The sequence below is a fragment of the Arachis stenosperma genome, chromosome 3 (genome assembly GCF_014773155.1).
Source record: "Arachis stenosperma cultivar V10309 chromosome 3, arast.V10309.gnm1.PFL2, whole genome shotgun sequence".
Lineage (NCBI taxonomy): Eukaryota > Viridiplantae > Streptophyta > Magnoliopsida > Fabales > Fabaceae > Arachis > Arachis stenosperma.
The window spans coordinates 147,593,063-147,615,856 of record NC_080379.1 but is presented as its reverse complement, the minus strand read 5'-3'; the positions used below and the strand labels follow the sequence as shown (position 1 = coordinate 147,615,856).

At 35.8% G+C, this 22,794-nt stretch overlaps 1 protein-coding gene across 1 annotated transcript; it reads left to right on the top strand.

Annotated features, from left to right (window-relative positions):
- Window positions 1-6,430: 6,430 nt before the first annotated feature.
- Window positions 6,431-11,966, top strand: LOC130968589 (uncharacterized). The gene is made up of 13 exons (XM_057893940.1): window positions 6,431-7,127; window positions 7,674-7,752; window positions 7,884-7,940; window positions 8,377-8,432; window positions 9,281-9,509; window positions 9,771-9,857; window positions 9,943-10,017; window positions 10,113-10,193; window positions 10,579-10,646; window positions 10,725-10,911; window positions 10,999-11,087; window positions 11,222-11,336; window positions 11,582-11,966. Exons 1-13 carry the CDS (start codon window positions 6,565-6,567, stop codon window positions 11,621-11,623), a joined length of 1,728 nt encoding a protein of 575 aa, XP_057749923.1. The 5' UTR covers window positions 6,431-6,564; the 3' UTR covers window positions 11,624-11,966.
- The last annotated feature ends 10,828 nt before the right edge of the window (window positions 11,967-22,794 follow it).

Genomic DNA, 22,794 nt, shown 5'->3' with positions numbered 1-22,794 from the left:
CTTCCCCTGTTTCACCTCGTGTGCGTGCGCACACATGTCTGTGCGCATGCACAAGTGCTATTTTGGGCAACAATTATATTATACTTTAAATTAAGCCCTAACACACTTCCACCCCTCTATCCCTCACTTCTCTTGCTTTTTCCATATTTTTCTACTTGTTTTACTTAGTTTTCATTGCATCTCATTTTCATTTTAGTAATTATATTAGATTTGGTTTAGTTGTTTGTTAATTAAATAAGTTGCAAGTGTAGGCTTGATGTTAATTGAGTTGCTTCTTACTTGAATTTTGGTTTAATGAATATGTACACTGAGTATTAAGTCTTTGTTTGATTGCCTAAATGAATTGTGAGTTTGATTCATATGTTGTAGCTACCATATGCATTAGACTATATCCTTGTTTGGCAACTTAATCATGAATTGTGCACCTTGAATGATCGTTGATGTCATTTAAGATTGGATTTCATCAATGTACTTATACTTTGCTTAAATATACTAGTACCTAGTGGGTTTGATGATTCTTGTTTTGATTGCACCCTATGACAAATTATGTAAGTGCATTGAATTAGGTGAATTGAGTTGAAATTACTTGTTCATCATGATTTTTCATATCAAATTCATCACATGTCCGGTACTTGTTTCCTGTTAATGCTTTGCATTTGTTTGAGTGACTTAACTTGATTCTTATCAAACTTATCACTTTTTGCAACAAGTACCGTTACCATGTAACTTTTTCATTATGTTTCATGATGAATAAGGATTTTTCTATTCATTATTGGATTGGCCATTGTTTATTGTGCTCCTATATCAATTTTGCGCCTACACTTGCACAATTTCAATATCCAATATCTCAATTACTCAATTCACTTGAGTTGTTGTTACCTAGGGTTGCTTGTGCCTTAAGTTTTGTTTATTCTTTACTTGCAACCTGGGCCACTTAGTTGAGGAACACATGCTATTTCTTTTGATTATGTGGTTGTCGTTCTTACCCGACCAATGTGTATTTTCTAAACCGTGCACACTTAGAATTCACACATTGTCTTTCACCATACTACATGAATATGAACTATTCCTCAATTCTTGTTTATTTGCTTTCTATAGTAACCCGAGCCCCAGTGCCCACCAGTTGAAAGTGGAGCCTCACATCTCTTCACCCCCGGATTGTGTGCATGCACGGAGGACCGTGCAACATTTAAGTGTGGGGGAGGATCCGCAACTTTGGGGCGTAAATTCTCTCTTCCTAAACATTTTGCATCATTTTCTTGTTTCGATAGTTATGTTTTTGTGAATATTTGTTTCTTATTTCATTACATTGCACTTTGCTTAGTTGCTTGTATATATCTTAACTTTCTTGTAGTTTTATGGTAGTAAATATTTGCATTTGCATTTGCATGGTAGAGTAAATAAGTTTGGTAAAAAAATAAAGAATTTTCAAGAAATCCCTTTTAGAGCGTTCCATTAATTGAATTAAAAAATTGTTTTTCAACTTGTTTGAAGCATCCTTTTTCATGGAACATAGAAAAAGAGCTAGAACAACATATCTTACGAGATTTGAGCTCTAATAGATGGTTGCACATTTTCAACCATAAAGTTTATTCTTATGTGTTATACTTCTTTTTTATTGTGATCTTAGATTTGCTTGAATATTTATATCCTATATTTGATGTTTTGAATGCATTTAATATGATTGAGGCCATTTTTGAATTGAACTCACTTAACCCATATGGCCAACCCTTACATCTACCTTTGTAAACCACTTTTGAGCCTTTAATTCCCCTTTGTTCTAATTTTAAGTACATCATTCACCCTAAGTAAAAGACTATTATGTCCATGAATTGTATCTCTGATTAGTTTGGGTTGATGAGTGTATGTTATTCAAGTGTGAGAAAATTTGTGGGGAAACATTGGTAGTTCGTTTTCTTTGGGTATTCATTGAGAAAATTTAGAAAAATGGGTAAACACTCGTGCATCTATTACTTAAAATATATGCATCTCTTTTTTATGATAAAAGAAAAGATTTTGGTGTACATGCTTTGTTTATAAAAAAAGAGAGAAAAGAGAAAAAGGAATGAATGATAATAAGAATGTAAATAAAGGATGCATATGTGTGTGAATTGGAAAGCAGATGCATGAGTGAATGTGAGAAAAGAAATGAATGGGAAGTTAGGTTGTTTTCCTTTGTGTACATAGGTTAATATAGGATTAAGTGGGATACTTGAGCTAATCAAAGATCCAATTTACTAAGTCCACTTAACCATATTAATCCTACCCTTACCCTAGCCCCATTACAACCCTCCAAAGACCTCGTAATATTTGTATTCATGCATCAAATATTTGTTGATTGTTAGATGATTAGTAAATCCTAGAAAACATGATTAAAGGAGGGTTGAGTGATTAAGCCTTAAACACTGAGCGACTAGAGTGTATACACATCCGGTGAGGGGTCCAATTGCTCAATTCTATGTTTCCATCTTTTATCTTCATTTTCTTGCAAGTTGTTTAAATTAATCTTTGAAAACTTCAAATTAAATCTTTGGACATTGATCACATTGCATTGATTCCTTGCCTTAGCCCTAATGATCTACTTTGGATTGATTGGAGTTCTATTGTTTGTTTTTGCCGAATTAGGTAGGAACCATAGTATAGATATAGATAAATAGCATTTTTGCATAGTTGCATGCACATAGGTAGTTGCATTAAATAAGTTGCTTGCCCTTTTATCCTTTTCCTTTGATTGTGATTAGCATGAGGAATGTTATTGTTTAAGTGTCGTAGAATTGATGAATCCATATTTGACAATAAATTTTGGATTGATTTGAGTGGATTTCATCATATAAACCCACATTTATTCATCTAAATAGTATACTTTTGTGTTTTCTCCCTAAGTTGAGCTTAATTGTGAAAACATGCTATTTTTTGCTTAATTTAACCAATTTTATTCTACTTTCATTCCATTCGATGCCTTGATATTTTTGATGAGTGATTTTAGGTATAATGGGTTGGAATGGCTTGATGAGAGTGGAGGAGAAGCATGCAAGAGAAAGAAAACATGAAGAAATCAAAGGAGGAGCACACAGCCATGTGTGCGTACGCACAAGAGGAAAATTTAGCACGTGTGCGTGCGCACACATCTGTGCGTATGCACGAATCAGCGCACGTAAATCACTTAAAGGAAAACACTGGGGGCGATTTATGGGCTCCAGAGCCCAGTTTTAGACTTTCTGAAGCTGATTGAGTGCTATATCAAAGGGGCATCATTCCATGTCAAGTGGAGAGCAATTAGGGTAAATTAGAAATTACATGCTTTAGGTCATATTCTAGAGAGAGAAGCTCTCATTTCTCTCTAGAATTAGGATATATTAGGTTAGATCTCTCTTAGATTTAGGTTTAATTCTTGTTTTTATTTAGTTTTCCTTGCCATTTTTTGTTCTTGCACTCTTGTTCTTTAATTCTACTTGTTATTTCCTTTATTTTGTTCTTTTATGTTTATGACACTTTGTTACTTTTAATTTTTATTAATGCAATTCGTGTTTTATGCTTCTTATTGTTTAATTTAGTTGTTATTATTGTTTTCTTGTAATTGGTAGTTGTAGATTTTATTATCTCTTGTTATTTTACCATGCTTCTCTTTTATACCTTCTAAGTGTTTGATAAAATGCTTGGTTGAATTTTTGCCTAGTTTTTCACACTCTTGGTTAGAAAATTGGGTAATTGGGTGAACTTGAGTGGTAGATGTCCATTCTACATTGTGTAAGGATTGTTAGTTGATTTGGTTTCCACTAACTATAAGCCTTCCATTAATAGAGTTGGCTAGGACTTGTGGATTGAGATTAATTATGCCCTTTTGACTAGTTCTCAATGTTAGGATTGACTAATTGGGATTAATTCTACACAATTACCATGTTTGTAGTCCATAACTAGGATAGGAATCCTTAATTCCCCAATTCTTGCCAAGAGCTCTTTTTTCCATTTAATTTCCATTTTTATTGCTTTTACTTGCTTTTCATTTAATTACTTGCCATTTTAATTTCTTGCCTCTTATAATCATAACCCCCAAATCCCCCATAGCCAAGAATTGAGCATTTCATTGCAACTCCTAGGGAAGATGACCCGGAATTTAAAAACTCCCGGTTATTTTGTATTGATTGTGACATCTTTGAATTAAAATTTGATTGTTGGTCAATCGTTGGGTTTGGACTATACTTACAACGGAGAAATTCTATTTTGAGAAAAATTCCTAACTTGCTTTTGGCCATCACCATCCATTAACAACCAAACCCAAATTGAGTGCAATGTACAACATACTTTAATTGGCCACTCTTTAGTATCTTATACTCTATAACCCTCTTAATACTATACATCTTAACTGCCATAATGACTTTTTCCTTGTTTTCATACTATTGCTCAATCTCAAACTCATTGGTAGGATCATCTTTAGGGCTTCCTTGACTAAACAAACAATCTGGAGTCATTGACTCGAAATTCAATGTAAAAAAGTGATCGAATCGATCATATGATCGGAAAATGGTAGGCTGTGTCAATGCGATTTATGTGTCAGTGAAGTAGTTCATCTCTTCCTCTTCTTTATCTGGAATTTTCATCAGTTCAGCCTCTACATCTTCACCGTCGTTAAGGCCAACTTGATAGGGATCCATCATTGGATCTTTAATCGTAGAACCCTCATGGCTTTCAAAATTTACTTGCATCATGCAATCATTAGAATTTTTGACATTTGATGTCTCTTGACTATCGTCAGGTGGCATATTTAGGTCAACTATCGTCCTTCTAATATTTTTTCTAATTGCCCTACTTAAGGGAGTATCATCACCAGTATCCACATAAATCCCTCCATATAAGTCGACCAGAAAACAAATAATTCCAATAGATGGGCATTTGCCCAATGGTTGTGCTAGGCTCTTATAAAATATATGTCTTTGTCATCACGTAATCGATACTTAACTCACAAAAAACATAAAACCTTATCAAAATTATGATCAAATAATAAAATAATAATATGTCCAAGATGTCTTTCTAGCCAGGAATCAATTTTATATTATATTTGAAATTGTCCGAAAGCTCAACTTGTATGTCATATGTTAGATATTTCTTGTCATTCTCTAAATTTAAAGAACTGATTCTTGTATCATCACAGAGAGCATCCGTTCAGGTTCTTTTCGAGACTTGGTGGATATGGTGAGTACGGAATAATGACATCTTTAATCCTTATGAGACTTACCCTGTGAAAAAAGTGATTTGTCCAGCTTTAACTTCCGAAAAAGAGCTTAGGAGTGTTTTTTAATTACAACGTATTCTCCCCTCTATTCTAAGTGGTTGTTGGAATCCTCTATTTATAGGTACTTTCAAGATAAATTGTAATGTTAGTTATCTTGATTCTAGTGATAGTGTTGATTTTGCTTGTGTGATTAGAGATTGCAATAGGTGTTGGCAAAGGGGGTGTTTGATAATGATTGAGAATAATAGTATTTTTCAAGGATAATTGTTTACTATTTGGAGAGGTTATCTCTTTGCTTGGGATGTGGGTCAACGAGATATTATTTGTGAGACGGATTGCGTGGAGGCGTTTAATCTTGTTACTAATCATCAAGATGGTTTTGAGTTTATTGATTTACAGGTGCTCAACATAAGGGATATCATGCATTGGAATTAGCGTGTTGACTTTCGTTTGAATATGAGAGATGCAAATACAGTTGCGGACACTATGGTAAAGATGACGATGAGGTTATGATTTCATCAAGTAGAACTTCCCTCTCCTTCGGAGGAATTTGAGGATAGTCTTAAGCGAGATTACCCCTTATTTAAGCAGTTTTTTGTCCTTTGTTTTCTTTCTTTTTTTTAGCTTATTTATGTAAAAAAAAAGATGTGATCTATGAATAATACGAATATATCTTTTGTAAAATAAAGTGTTATCTATTTCTCTCAGATATCTATAAAATTCTTTAACGTTGTTAAATCTTTTATTTTAGGTGACATATACGCAAGTATCGATTGCGCATAATTAAATACAATAGATCTATCTTAATCATATACTATTTTACAATCATAATGAATAAACAACAATAAAATTTTAAATATTTTATAGAAAAATAGAAGATAAAAAACAGTGAGATACTAGTAATTTTGTGATTGTTCAACTTCAGTATTATACAAACACCTTATATAAAATGATGAGATTTGCCGAGGAGAGTGGTGGCCAAAAAATTAAGTCTCAGAAAATAAAATGAGATTTATTTTTTTAAAAAAATAAAATATTTTTTATTTTATTCTAGAAAAAAATTCCAAATATATGATGATTAAGTTTAGTTAATGCACATAATAATTTTTAATTTTTTAATCTGGATAGGAATTCAAGCTCTTCTAGATTACACAGCCGAGGAGCCAACCAAACACCCTTTTTGGCTCTTTCCATATTCCAATTGCCAAGAGAAGAAAAAAGCGAAATAATATAATAAAAACCAAAACCCTAGAATTCATAGTTGACAATAGAGCTGATAGATAGTTCTCCGTTTCCGCGGCACCATTCACTGAGTGTTAGAGAAACCCTAAAAAATGGACTTCGACGAGTACGAATACTTGGAGAAGACAGTGGAGGACCACGACGACAAAGACTCCTCTAAGCTCAAGAAGAAGGACTCCACCGACAGAACAGATAGGTCTTACCGCAAGCGTGACGTTGACGACGATCTCGACGCTGCCGACGACAAGCGCACCAAGCGCTCCAGGCACGACGACGACGACACCACTGGCTCCAAGAGGGACCGTGACCGTGACCGCGAACGGTCCAGCCGTGACAGGGAGCGCCACCGCAGCGAGAGGGAGAAGGATAGGGATAGGGATAGGGACGGGGAGAGGAGCAGCAGAGAAAAAGAGAAGGAGAGGGATCGGGATAAGGACAGAGAGAGGAGGGACAGAGACAGAGATAGAGATAGGGACAAGGAGAGGGAGAGGAGAGATAGGGAGAGAGAAAAGGAACGCGAGAGAAGGGAGAGGGAGAGGGAGAAGGAAAAGGAGAAAGAGAGAGAGGAGAGAGAGAGATCCAGGAGGAGCAGGAGTCGTTCCGAGAGAGACAGAGACAGAGAAAGAGAACCAGATTTCGAATCTCGCGATGGCCGGTAATCTCCAATTTTTCTGAGTTAGGTTTTAATTTTTCTACTCGTATCAATGTTCTCTCAATTCACTGGTTACTCTTCAATTCTCGTTGCTATTTAACTTAATATGTAGCTCAGTAGCTGTCCCTCTTCAGCTACTTGCTTTCGTTTTAGATTTGTTAATGGCTGAATTCAATGATCACACTCCTTTTCTTCAATACTACTTGCATTAGCTACTTTCATCCTTTTAGTGCTACTGTTTCATGCAATCCGTATTTCTTCAGTGGTATTCAAGCTGCATGTAGATCTCACTCACATAGTTACTTTGGTCAGTATTGAGTCCCTCTTTCATGCATTAGATCGGTGGCATTTTAACATTCAACAGCATTCTTCAGGGAGGTATTGTATCATTGCTTTATTGGTGTTCATAAATATATTTGAAACAGCTTCAAATGATCTTATATAAGTATCAGATGTAACTATCACGAGCTTTGTTATTTACTTTCTCCCCACCCCCCTTTCCTTCCTCCTCCTCCTCCTCCTTACGGATGAAGTTTAATTTAATTTCAGGAGGTTTAGGGATAAAAAAGAGGCTGCGGAGCCCGAGGCAGACCCAGAAAGGGATCAGAGAACTGTTTTTGCCTATCAGGTTGATAGGATAAGCCCCACTTCTGTCAGTTTTTAAATATTACTATCAATATCAATCTTAAAGGTCTAGCATACTTGAATATTTCATCGCTTTTCCCGTTGATTGCTTATATGCTATGTCTCTGCATGCAGATGCCCTTAAAAGCAACAGAGAGAGATGTATATGAATTCTTCTCAAAAGCTGGCAAGGTTAGTTGTTTTCAATTTTTTACATTTCTTTGCCTTCGGAACTTTAAAGACTTCCGACAATCCGGTGGCTTGTATTCTAGATTTCTAGTATACTTTAGTATTAAAAGTTTCAGTATATAGATGCTCTTATCTTTTCGCCCTATGATTAATAACTACTTTTGTAGATTCTATAATTGCTAGTTTGTTAAGAAGGACTAATGCATGTTGCTGGCAATTTTGACCTGCCTTAACTTTTGAGTAGTATAACAATTTTACTGTGTCCCAACTTTTCTGTGTCTGTCTTCCATGAATAAGATGGGGCATCATGAGGTTTTCAATGCAACAAAGTCGGTATTTGAATTCCAAGGGTGACATGTCAAGCATATATGTATCTTTGTATGATGATTCTTGTCGAATGAATATCATCTAATGTTACTTTTATTTTTTGCCCTCCTAGGTTAGAGATGTTCGTCTGATCATGGATAGAAACTCAAGACGTTCTAAAGGAGTTGGGTATGGCTTTATTTTCAAATAATTTAAAATTTATACGCATGTGCTATTGTGATACCAGGATACCAACTTCTAAGAATCATGTTTAACTGTATTCTTAAATGAACTAGCAATGCGATAATGATGAGGGATGGTGGGAATACCTTGCACTCATGTTTAATCAATTCATGCTGCGTACTCAAGGTAGACAACATACATAATCTTGGTTTTCTGCTTGGTCCTATTCCCAATTTTCTTCCTCTCAGTTTGTATACAGTGATAATTTCATTGGTATGCTGATAAGCCCTTTTAGTTTATTTCCTTCTGATTTTCATTTTTTGGGTGGGAAAAATGCCATTGGTGTCTAGATGAGATGCTTATGGATTTGGTTCTGTTTGTCTTCTAGAGCTATTTGGCAACTGAGCTACCTTACTAATCTTTACAGCAGTTGACAACTGCCAAGGTTGAATATTCCCCATCTCTCCCCCCCCCCCCCCCCCCCCCCCAAAAACAAAAAAAATTGAAATTGAATTGCTACGTAACCTCCGCATATAAAAGAAGCAAAGTAGATGAGTTTCCGTTGCTAATCCTCCCTGTCTTGGGTTACCTGTATCTTCATTCTCATATGGTCTTCCCATTTCTCTCCATTGAATTGGCAATTTTAAATATGCCTTAGCTTTGTATTTTGATTATGACAGGCTAACGTTTTCTGTACACGAGTCAGATACATCAAAAGAAACCCAGCTTGAGCTGTCTGCACTAAAGTTTTTGTTTCCACCAATCTCTTTGCTGTGTATGCTTTGTAAGTTTTGATTGCAAATTTTGCATATCTAGTTCTGAAATCTTGATGCAAGTTCATGGGGAGGCTGCAGGTACATTGAATTTTATGATGCAATGTCAGTGCCAATGGCAATTGCTCTTTCTGGCCAGCTTCTTCTTGGTCAACCTGTAATGGTGAAACCTTCTGAGGCTGAAAAGAACCTTGTTCAATCTACTGCTTCCACTGGAGCTGCTGGCGTAGCAGGACCATATGGTGCCATGGACAGAAAGCTGTATGTGGGCAATCTTCATTTCAACATGACTGAGAGTCAGCTGCGAGAGGTATTTTAGCCATTTATCGCTTGTCATTATCTGGTGTGTTCTGGATAACAATATTTGGCCTCGATTGAGCCACTGCCGCGATCAGCGCTGAGTGCAGATCGAACATCAATAAAATTGGCAGAGTTTGTTTCTCCATAAAGATCAACCATTTAATTTTTGTATATTTGATTACTTTCTGTAGTTTGTTTGATGTCAATAATTATAATCTTGATTGGATACTGTGCCATTTATCGTATTTTAACATCTTTTTTTTTCTTCAAGATTTTTGAGCCATTTGGGCCAGTGGAGGTTGTACAACTGCCTCTTGACTTGGAGACAGGACACTGCAAAGGTTTTGGGTTTGTTCAAGTTCGTTTCTAACACTCAACTTTGAATAATACCTCTCCTGTATATATTGGTATTCATGTTTCTTGTGTTGATTGAATTTGGACAGTTTGCCCATCTTGAACATGCCAAGGCAGCACAGAATTTAAACGGAAAATTGGAGATTGCTGGCAGGACTATCAAGGTAGGAATAGTTGTGTTGATTTTTTCTGTTTCTCTATGGTGTATGTTTTCAGTGATGATCATGTGGTTCTCTGAGTCTGATGTTTGCCAAATCAGGTTTCATCTGTAACTGATCATGTTGGGAGCCAAGATACAACTGCAAAATCTGCAGATCTTGATGATGATGAAGGTGGATTGGTAAGTTCAAACCTGGTATATAGAATATTTAAAAATTTAGTTTCCAGAAAAGTCAAGAAATTCGCATTGCAGCATAATGGTTGCTGAAAATTAACTAAATGTTACTAAAAGTGTAGCTTAGAAGCAGTTGCTTTTACTTCTCAGGTTAATTATCCGAATTTCTATTTGATTCCCCACTGCCCCGTCCTCCTTTACTCTTTTCTCCTTATCTTTCATCGTTCCAGATTAGTCTTATTGATGTATGAAGCTGCATTTCTTTTTATCTGCGGCATGTCCTGAACTTCTGTCTCCTTTATTCTGCCCTTATATTGCTATTTGATTTTATTGGCCACTCTCTTATTCGCAATGAGTTCCTTGCTCATCTATTATGGGTTTTTGGGTGAAGGCTTTAAATGCACAATCAAGAGCATTGCTTATGCAGAAGTTGGCAGACCGCCATGGCCTTCCTGGAAGGTTTGTGCTTTCTCTATAGTATTTTTGTCTTATATATGATGGATCTGTTTGCCATCTTCACGGATTTCAATAATGCAGCAATGGGGTGCCTGCTGTGAATGGGGCTGTTCCTATTCAGCCAACCATGGGTTTGCCTATTGGTAATCCAGGTATAATACCTGCACCTGCTCTCCCAACTCAAATTTTGCCTACTCCAGTGGCAGAACCTGTAGGGATCCCCAGTGAGTGTTTGCTGTTGAAGAATATGTTTGACCCTAGCACCGAGGTTTGTGACTAACTGACTATATATACTTTATGCTTACCATGCACTGTCATATCAAATAAAGTACTGATGACAAGTATTACAATGCAGACTGAGCCAGATTTTGATATAGACATTAAAGAGGATGTAGAAGAAGAGTGTTCTAAATATGGCCGGGTGAAGCATATTTATGTTGACAAGTAAGTTTATAAATGCATGACATGGTTCCTTTAATTATGAGGAATAATTTTACTTCGTCTTTTTTTTAATGTCAATTTTAATTTTCACAATTTACTTGAGTTGAATCAACTCTACTACTTTGCCATTTATGCAGAAGAAGTGCGGGTTTTGTATATTTGCGGTTTGAAACGGTGGAAGCAGCAAGCGCTGCACAACGGGCAATGCACTTGAGATGGTTTGCACGCAGATTGATTTCAGCTGTGTTCATGGTACTTATTAGCCTCGAGTTTCCTTTTGCTTATTTATTTTCTTCAGATCTGATAAAATTTTAAGATCAGACATAAAATGGCAGATTAGAAAGTATAGTCCCTATAATTCTGTACTTGTTTTTTTTTTTATTTAACTACTCTTATCTTTGACCGTCCAAACATTCTCTTGCCCTCAAGGGTCCAGTCATGTTTGACTGCAGATAATTTCCAGCTCTAGATATTTTAAGAAATTGTTTGTGTTGCAGCAACCTCAGGTCTACGAAGCTAAGTTTAAAGGAGAAGACTGAAGTAGTGCATACAGGCCTCGAGAGAAGGTACTGCCGTACTATGGATACAATATTTTTTGTGGGTCTGAAATATCCGGGGATACAATCTGAATATTTTGTTGGGTCTAGGTTTTCATAAATTAACAGTTTATAGGTTGATTCCTTAGTTGTGCTAGGTGTATGATTACAGAAATTGTAATGTGAGGATGGTATATTTGAAATCAGTTTGCCATCTCCCATTTCAATGTATTTTAACCCTCGTACCCTTTGTCTTTCACCCTGTTTGTAATGTGGAATGCCCTCAAGGAATACTTTTTTATTTTTCTTTATTATTTGATGATTCTAGGCTTAAGGAGTTCTTTTATTCTACTAGGACATAAATGTCTGTCAAAACTCAATTTGCAAGACAATTAAATGTTTTCCAGTATAAAATATTTAAATTAATAATGGGCGATAGGTTATTCAAAACAATTAATTTTTTCTATTATAAATTATTTTAAACTAAAATGATAATAGGTTGTTATGTTTACCTCCCCAATCATCCTAGTTAGTGTCCAAAGTATATATTTAGCTTAGATTAATCAAGGTTGGCGAACAAAGCAGCGAACCTGCTAGCGAAGTTTCTGCACTTGGAATAGAGAGAAGGGCGTTGGAATAAGTGGGATCAAGCTTCTTGTGACATTCTGCACATATTATCCATCAAGATTCAAGATAGATAGGGGAGTTCTGTTGCACGTAATTTAAAAAAAAAAAATCTAATGCCAACTTTCGTTTCTGATCCTTATGTTGCCAAAACTAGAATGCACGCATTTTTTAGTGGGAACACAAGTGAATGACCGTTTAAAACATATGCGCCCCTGGAACCCAAAAATATACCATATTGAGTTATGTCTTAATAATATTAGAAAAATAGATTTAGAATCTAAAAATTCAAATAAGAGTATTTTTGAAGCAAGTGCTTGTTTTCAGACATTGAAACTCAATATTGTTTGGTAGTCTTTAGGTAGCATTTTAGGTAGCATTTGGAAGAAAGATAGACTTAAAGATTGAGACTAAGAACTAGAGACCGAAGTAATTCTTAATATTGTATTTGGTGTAAAATGGGAAACAGATGAAATAAGAATGAAGCTCTAATTTAATTTGTATAAGGGTAGAATTGGAATTAATTAATTAACAACAACAACAAAGCCTTGTCCCACTAAGTGGGGTCGGCTACATGAATCAAACGACGCCATTGTGCTCTGTCATGTATCATGTCTACAGAGAGACCGTTTACATGTAGATCTCGTTTGACCACCTCACGGATGGTCTTCTTAGGTCTTCCTCTGCCTTTCGCTCTTTGTCCATCTTCCATCTCATCCACCCTCCTGACTGGATGTTCTATCGGTCTTCTTCCCACATGTCCAAACCACCTGAGACGCGATTCAACCATCTTTTCCATAATGGGTGCTACTCCAACTCTCTCCCTTATATCTTCATTCCTTATTTTATCCAATCGCGTATGACCACTCATCCATCTCAACATCTTCATCTCTGCCACACTCAGCTTATGTTCGTGCTCCCCTTTAGCCGCCCAACACTCCGTACCATATAGCATAGCCGGTCTTATAGCGGTGCGATAGAATTTACCTTTAAGTTTTAAAGGCACTTTTTTGTCGCATATAAAACCAGATGCACTCCGCCATTTTGACCAACCTGCTTGGATCCTATGATTTACATCCTGTTCAATCTCTCCATTATCTTGTATGATGCACCCAAGATACTTAAAACTTTTAACTTTTCGTAGGAATTAATTAATTAATTAAAATGAGAATATTTTAGGTATAAAATGTTATTAAAGTTCTGTTCTAAAAAATTTCAATCCTATGTGTCCCTACTTTTGGAGGTACTAAAATATTGAAATTTTGGAGATAAAAACTAAAATTTTAGTATCAGTTTCTGGGCCAACAAACATAATATTGAATTTCAGTCTCTCAAATTCTATCCCATTATCTCTAGAAAGTGGAGACAGAAGGAACTCTCTTTAGTATCTCTAGAAAGTGAAAAAAGAGAAAACCGAAACTTTAACATTTCTTTTTAAAAATACTCTCATTTACTTTTTAAATTTCAAACATAATATTTAAATGTAATTTAATTCAGTATATTTTACATTAAATACAATACAGAGACTTAATTTAGTCTCAGTTCAAACACGAACAAGAAATTGAAATTGTATCTTGAGATTGAAATTTTAAGACGGAAATTGTAATTCTAATTTTCTAATCACTAAACAGAATACTCAGTCCTAATTTTCCAATTTCAGTTTGAGTATGTTTTTTTAATTCTCATTAATATGTGAAGAAAAGCATCTATTACTGCATTAAAGTTCCAGGTGTACTTGAAAAAATGTTAAAGCTTCTAAACAAAATTAGTAGGAGAAAAGCAGAAAAGTACAGTACTCTGAAAATTTACGTTGAATAGAATGTGGACTCAAGGTCTCAAGCTAACAAGGATATGTAATATGTAAATATGTAATCTTGGTTAATGTAACAGGCTTTGGCAACAACAGTCCATGAAAAATATAAAAACATTTTATACTTCCAATTTTTGAGAAGGGTTAGGCCACGTCTGAACAAGTAAGAGAATTAGGAAAAATATCGGTAGATAACGAAAATACCAAACAATGTAAATAATGAATATATTGGATGTTTAATTTATTAGGTGTGTGAATGGTTATCCTAATATTAAGATTTATGTGGGTAATTTGGAGTGTAATGTATTTTTATTCTATTGGACTAATTTTAGAATACATTGTTCACATTATTTACAAAAGTTATTGTTTATCTAACAAAGTCCAAAGAATTAATATGTTATCCGATAGCATTTGTCCTCCCTCTCTGTACAGAAGTCTCAGAGAACAATTAAAAAAAAAAAAAGGCCAAATAATACATTTTTTTTAATAAATAAAATAATTATCAATATATGCAAACGTAAAAAAATTTACGTTTTTATTCTATCTAATAATTTACTGATAGAAGAGTTCAAAATGAAAAATTAACAGTGGCATTAAGGACTTTATCAATATCCGAGTTCAACCCATATGGGCATAAGCGCAACTTTCCTACTTTTAAACTTGTGTTCCCTACAAAACTCGACACTTCTATATGTATTATAATCATCTCCTACAATGTTGAAGAGATTATCCTCCTGCATCGCTTCAAAGCCCCAATGTAATACTGACAGAATATATGATAAATATGAAATAGGCAGCTGGATCAATGAGGAACCAGGTTGGTCCATCAATCAGAGTGCCCGACACAAACTCATCCTTATTATTATTGTTAATGGGTGTGTTGCTGATATGAAATAAGAGAGAAACAAAAAAGATAAGGATAGAAGTTGAATAAAAAAGATAAATTGTATTTGAAAGAAAAAATAAAAAAGATAGATTGAAATTGAATAAAAAGAAAATTATTCTTGTTAGCATAAAAATTTGATATTATGAACAATTTAACCATAGTGAAATAGAATGTCATTTGACCCATATAAATAATAGAGCAAATGATATGTAAGTCGAAATATCATATACATAAGTTGTTCTATGAAAAATATTAGCACAAGAGTTCGACTTATCATGGAAGAAGAGTTGAGTTAGTAGCTTCAAAAATCGAAATGAGATAATCACATGTGATATTATCTAGAAGTGTTATACAGAACGTGGGATTTCGAGATCAAGGTGAGAGAGGATGTGGGATGTCAGACTTGGGAGTAGTCAAGATTCTTCATAGTTAAGATAAGGTCATGGGTCATGAAAATTCAGAGAAAGAAGGGGAAGTTAGATCGTGTCTACAGTTTACTTCTTATGGTCTATAAATAAGAAAAGTTCAGAAGAATTCAGGGACTTCAATCAAAACACTTCACAGTCACACAAAATTTTGCAAAAATTTTCAGTCTCAGCAATACAACGAAAGATCATAGAATGCAAGTGTAAGTGAGTTTCTAGAGTCAATTTTCTTTCTTTGTTCATTTTATTGTTTTTTTTCTTTTCCAACATTTAGTATTTTTTTCTTTTTATTAAATTATTTAATTTCTCTTAATCTCAATTTAATTCTGTTTGTTTCTTTTCTGTTGCTTTAATTCAGTTATTTGTTCTGACAGCTCTGGCAACTGAGCTTGGCGGTGATAGCAACCACCGCAACAGCACTTTCCGTCGCGACCTTCTCCCTCGGAGTTTCTCTCTCGTTGCACCTCTATCCTTTTCCTTAGCTTAGTTCGGCAACGGACTCAACCGCATTAGCCATGGCGAAGGTCTTCTACGCCTGCGATAGACACGACGGTGACGTGGAACTATCTTTTCCTCCCTCTTCTCTGTCGCGCGCCTCCTTCTCTTCTTTTCGGTCCTCTACCTGTCCAGCCACGACGACGACGATGGCGGCGGAGTCCTAGCCATTGTCGTCCTCTCCTTCCTTTCCCTCTTCTTCTCTTCTCCCTTTCTTCCTTCCTTCAATTACTCTCTCTTTGATCAGTGTTGTGTGTGTGTGATGGCATTGCAGAGAGATGATGAGAGAGAGTGTTAATTAAAATGACAATTAATTTAGGTATTTTGATAAAATTGGAGGGTAGGGTAGTAATTGAAAACTAAATGTAATCCGTTAAAATTATTTCAAGAACATTATTTATTTATCATCTTACTAATTAGTTTAAAATAAGTACTCTAATTTAAAATTAGAGATAATGTAATTAATTTTCTTTTAGTTCATATTATTAACTAAACTCAATTTATCAAAACTTGATTTAATTAAAAAATAATTTGTAATAGAACTTCTGAAAATTCGGGGTCTTACACCAAAGGCATGCACCTATTCAAAGAGTCCTCACCTTTGACTTATATTCTATAGTCAAGTCATGGCCATTCAAAGGATGGACTCTCGACTTAATAGGAATGATTCACCCTCCTTCGACTAAGGGGCATAAGTTTATCTTGGTGATAGTCGATTACTTTACAAAACGGGTGAAAGCTGTGTGCCCATGAAAGAGGTTACCCAAGCTAAGATAATCGACTTTATTGAGAAGTCGATTATTCATAGATTCGTCATTCTTTAGACTTTGACCACGTGATCAAGGGACCAAGTTTACAGGTCGATAAATGAAGGGGTTTGTTGAATCACAATGTATTAAGATAATGCACTCGACTCTCTATTATGCACAAGCTAATGGCCAAGTCGAAGCCATTAATAAAATTCTAATAATTTTAATAAAAAAACATATAGGGAGACAACTTCGAAATTGGCATAATACTCTAAGCCAAGTACTATGGGCATATAGGTGTTCACCTAAAAAGGCCACAGGTTTGACACCTTATGAGCTGGTATATGATCATAAAGTTGTTTTATTACTTGAAATAAATTTATAAACTATTAGAGTGAAAAAATAAAATGATTTGCCTGTCAAAAAATACTGGTCAAGTATGATAGATGAATTAGATCAATCTCGACTAACTGCATTAGATAGAATGATTCGACAGAAAGAACTGATAGCTAAGTCATACAACAAAAAGGTAAAGAATAAAAGATTTGTAGTTGATGACTTGGTTTTAAAAGTGATACTTTTCACTGAGCAAGTTAAAGAAAAATGGTCACCTTTATGGAAGGACCTTTCCAGGGCAAAAAATATTTGATGACAATGCATATGAGCTAAGAGATATAAAAACCGATCGACAAGTAGGGCATATAAATGGCAAATATCTCAAGTTATACCATTGTTATTAAATCAAAAGATGAATTCTATAGAAGAGAAGTTCATACAAATATAGTTGAAACATCATTAAAATTACAAAAGACACAAAATCAAAATTCAAACACAGTTCTAAACTTAAGTTTCAAGTCTTCTAGTTTTCAACCCAGAGCAACAGAAACATCAGAGATTTCATCTTGGGCTGTATGGCTAGAGTTACTGCTTCGACGAAGGTAGGACGACTTGAAGTTTAAGAATCATACATTTTCTGGATCTTCTGAAGTCGAAGTGTCAAAGTTGAATTTGTGACAACAACTTTCTCTTTGCTAGCCTTTAACTCAGCTAACTCTTTCCTAAGAACCTCAACTCTCGATGTCAGGATTTGCTTTTTAGTTTGACCCTCTGATAAAACTTATTTGATTTGAGACTTGGCCATATCAAATTTCTTCAATTGGGTGTCATGATTAGCCAACGCCTCAATCGACTTCTTCAATTTTTTCTCAGCAACTTCAAACTTAGAGATATGATTATATATATCTTTGATGAAGACCCCTATAGCTGTATGAACCTCAATGAAAATTTTTTTATCCAAAAATCTAAGAGCATCAAGTAGTTGAACCTTTGAGTTAGCATTATTGTTGATATCTTCTAAAGGTTAATTAAGGCAATTGAGAATTGTGTTCACTTTCTTGACACCTAAAGGATCAAGACCTGGTGGTGTTTGAGGTTGGGGAGAAATGACTTCTTCATGGGTCGGTGCCCCTGGCATTGATTTTGGAACTAAGGGCACAAGATTCAGTTATGGATTAGAGGAAGAGAGCACCTTAGTCCCGTCTGAGGAATATACTTGTCAAGCTTCAGACAAAATGTTGGCAAGGTCGAAGTTGAAGTCTTCAAAGTCTAAATCCTTAGCCTTTGGTGTAGGAGGAACATTGAAAGGAGGCTCCAAATCCTGTTCGACAACAACCTGATTTGTGTTTGGGGTGACTATAGAAATGGCTGCAGCAGTTGTTAAAACAAGACCTGACTCTTGATGTGTTTCTGCATCACTTGGCAAAGGCATATAGCTCGCCTACAAGAGATAGGCAATGAGTGTGAATATGAACAGTTAAAATGAAATATGAAAATGGTAAAGAAATTTACCAATAGAGAATTAGTCGAGCCCTGAGAGGCAGCAGTCGATGGAATGGGCTGTACTGGACTTAGAACGGGAATGGATGGTATAGCCATTGGTCGAGGAACTGTGGGAGGAGCAAGTTGAGTTACTTTAGTCTCGATATCGAATGGGTCAACCTCTAGTTCAGAATGACTTTCTACTTTGACCCGAGACTTGGAGTTTTGCTTCGACTGTTTAGATTGAGAATAAAAGAGATAGCAGGAGAGCTACTAAGTATTTATTCAAAACAAACTTTGACTATAAGCTTAAAGGTACTACAAAAATACCTTAGAAGAAATGGTGACATGTGTTCTTTGTACTTTTTTAGGATTTGCACTAAGAAGAATGTCGACAGCCTCACATTTCTTTTAGAAAAGAATGGCTTCACTCGACTTTCCTTGGCCTCGACCTCTCCTGGATTTCGTTTTCTTCGGAGAGGCATCTTCATCTGACTCCTAATTCTCTTCGACTGGCTTGGGGTCAAGAGCATCACCAGAAATTTCTGTAGGCCGAGTAGCTGAAAATGCATAGAAAATATAATATGAGTAAGAAATGCAATGATTGAAGTCTTAAGGAAACATGGTACCTGGAGGATATCCAGCGATCTTCGTTCGACCATGAATTTTATCGCTGAAGCCCCGGTAATAGACAACACTAGTTATATTTATGCCCAGGGTTTGAGGATCTTTCTTTTGGAGTTGGTAGTTTGGTGCGGATTTTGAGAATATCCACAACTAAACCAGAAAGTTCATCGGGTCGTCCAAGTAATACCTCAGGTAAGTGAGGGTCGATCCCACGAGGACTGAGGAACTGAGCAACTATGGTCAACTGATTGGCTTAGTCAGACGAACAGAAAAGTTGGTTTTTTGGGTTTTAAAAGCATTAAACAGTAAATCAAGAGTAAAGAAAGCAACAATACGTTTGGAGTAGAAATCAATGAGAGAAATAGTTAAGGTATGAGAGATGTTTACTTTTTCGGATCAAGTTTTCTTACGAACTATTTTAATCATGTAAGATTCATTTCATGGCAAACCGTAATTAACTAAACCCTAATCTCTTAGTGATCTAGTTTCCTCTAACCTTCATCAACCGCCAATCTCTTGGTCACTTGATTCCGATTAGAGGGTTAAGTTCAAATCTAGTTTATGGCCACAAAACCCCTAATTATCCAAGGCTAAACAGATTATATGTCATGTATCCAGATTAGTTCAAGTAATTAGCAATTTAGGAGGAATTTACTTTCAAGCATTGTTTAGATGAGAGACCTCTCCTGAGGGTCACAAGAACGCATCTTGAATAAGGATCATACTCTCGTTCCACTCAGATTCGTAAAATTAAGAACGAAAGTAATCCTTGAAATTGAATCAATACATTAATTAAAATATAAAAGTAATAGTCTTAATCCATAGAAATAAACAGAGCTCCTAACCTTAACCAAGGAGGTTTAGTGGCTCATGACTTTTAGAGAAAACAACGGTTCTGAAAAGTGTGAAAGTGCGAAAGTGAGAAGATCTCCCTTCTAAAGGGTGAATATTTTCCCTTTTATATCTAACCTAATTTGATTTGAAAATAAAATAAAATATTAAATCCTAAAACTAAAAGATATTGTTTGTAAATAAAAATTACAAAAATAAAAGATAAGATAACTAATAAAAGCTAAATCCAGCTAGAGATGTTTCAAGAGGGTGGATTCGGTTCAGGCTGCCTGGCACTAAACGCTAGATGGGTGTTTAGCGCCTAGAATGGGTAGAGACGTCCCTGGAATGCTGGCTTGCTGGCGCTAAACACCAACTTGACGTTTAGTGCCTAAGACGGTTGCTCTAAGTATTTTTCTTTTTGCTCCAAACTTTGCTAAATTGCTCCGAATTTCACCTGAAATCATAAAAATACTAAAATAATTCAAAGTAGCCTCCAAAGAGGATTTTTGCACTAAAATATAATAAAACTTAGTAAATATTACTGAAAATGACTAAAAGATAGAGGGAAAAAGGGTACAAGATGCTCACGCATCACAACACCAAACTTGAACTGTTGCTTGCCCTCAAGTAACTAAAACAATCTAGGACTGAGAAAAGAAGAGACAAAGGCTTAGGACTTGAGTGTTCATTTAAGCTCATGTCTAGTTATTGAGTGGGGCTAATGACACTCTAACTCTGAATAGGCTTAGCATCCACTATCCTTTGAAGTTCAGAAATATTAATAACCTTCAGTACTAGAACTCAGATGACATTATGGATTTTCTTCTTTAAGCTTTAATTGATCCTTGAACACAGCTTTTTCTTTTCATTTTCTTGGTGCTTTGCACCTTGAGTCTAACCGTGACTCTAAGTATTTTGTCCTTAAGCTTAATTTGATACAAAAGCACCACAAGCACTTAACTGAGGAATTCTTTGAGTTCTAGTTTTTCTTTTAATTTCTCTCAATCAGTGGCGCTAAGAGCCTTTGGCATACTCTATAATTGCATTTGGACACAACTCTTAGTGTTTTGTTTCAAGGATTACTTGACACATTCCACCACAAGCATATGGTTAGGAAAAACCACTCTTTTGAGTTTTAGATCAATTTTGACCCTCTTAACCATTGATGCACAAAGTCTTGGACCTTTCTTTTTATTTTCTTTCTTATTATTTTCTTTTTCTTTTTGCTGCTTATTTTGCTTCAAGGATCAATGTCTTACTAGGTTAGAGAATTCATAATACTTCTCTAAGTTCCTGTACTTCAAAAACCAAAATTCTTAACTTCAATATCAAATATGTATTATTTATTCATGCATTTAGAGTTAAAGATAATGCCACCACATCAAAGTAACTAGAAAAACTCATAATATAAATAACTCAAGCCTTATGCATTTTACTATTTCTTTTCTTTTTCTTTTGATTTTTTTTCAAGCTCGGTGAGCAATACATGAGACATCTTTCAAAATAAATATAAAATAACAAAATAAATAACTAAATTAGCAAGCAATAAAAGACTGCTAGTGATCATGCAAAGACTCAAATAAGTAAATAACAGGGAACAAGATAAAAATACTGAAAATAAGAAATAGGGTAGGCATAAGGTAATGAAACTCAACCACCTTAGTCATGGTGGCTGCTGCTCTCTGCTGAGAATCCACTCCATCGCTTCAAATCCTCCAGCTCACGTCCCTGTCTCTACTGCTCCTCCATCAGCTTGTGGAGGATGGTAGATTGGCTCTTATGCTTCTGTTTCAGCTGATCCATAGTAGATATCAACTGTCCAATGGATACCGCCAGCTGAGTCCAGTATTCGTGCGGAGGAAGATAGTGTCCCTCAGGTGATTCAGGATGCTCCTACTGAGGAGGGAGAACTGCCTCCTGAGGTGGTTCTTGTCTAAATTTTTGAGCATACTCTATACCCCTCCTAATGATTGGTCTATCAACTGCAATAAGAATGTCTCTATTAATCTGGACATTAGCAGCCTCACATAAGCGGAAGATGAGGTGGGGGAAGGATAATCTAGCAGAGGTGGAGGTCTATGTTGCTATGTTGTATATCTCTAGAGGGATCACATGGTGAACTTTCACCTCATTGCCGAGCATGATGCCGTGAATCATCACAGCTCGGTCTACAGTAACCTCAGACTGATTACTAGTGGGGAGGATGGAGCGCTGAATGAACTCCAGTCATCCTCTAACAACTGGCTTCAGATCCTGCCTTCCCAGTTGGTATGGCTGGCCCTTGGCATCCTTCCTCCACTGTGCTCCGGGTAGGCATATATCCTTGAGGACTTGATCTAGTCTTTGATAAGCTCTGACACTTTTAGTGTAGGAGTGAGGGTCATCTTTGGATGGAGGCAGCTGAAGTATCTCCCTCACTCTCTCCATACCAAACTGTAGAGTCTTCCCTCAGACCATGGTGCGCCAAGTCTTGAACTCTGGATGCATCCTTGCTATGCTTGTCAGTCACCCATAGATTTGTATAGAACTCTCTAACCTTCAGAACTCCAACCTTAGTCACAGGATTGGTCAGAACTTCCCAACCCCTGCTTTGAATCTGTTCCTGAATCTCTAGATACTCGTTTGGCTTCAAGTCAAACTTCACCTCCGGTATCACTTTCTTTTTGCTGACAATCTTATAATAGTGCTTCTCATGAACCTTAGTGTAAAACCGGTTGACCTCATGTGAAATTGTGGAGGGAGCCTTTTCTTTCCTCTTCCTTGAAAAGGATTCTCCAACTTTTGATGCTATAAGAAATGTGAAGAAGGTGAAAAGCAGAGCTCCCCAATACCAAACTTAAAGATTTTGCTCGTCCTTGAGCAAAGAAAAAGATAAGAATACGAGAAATGAGTAGGGGAAGAAGGGG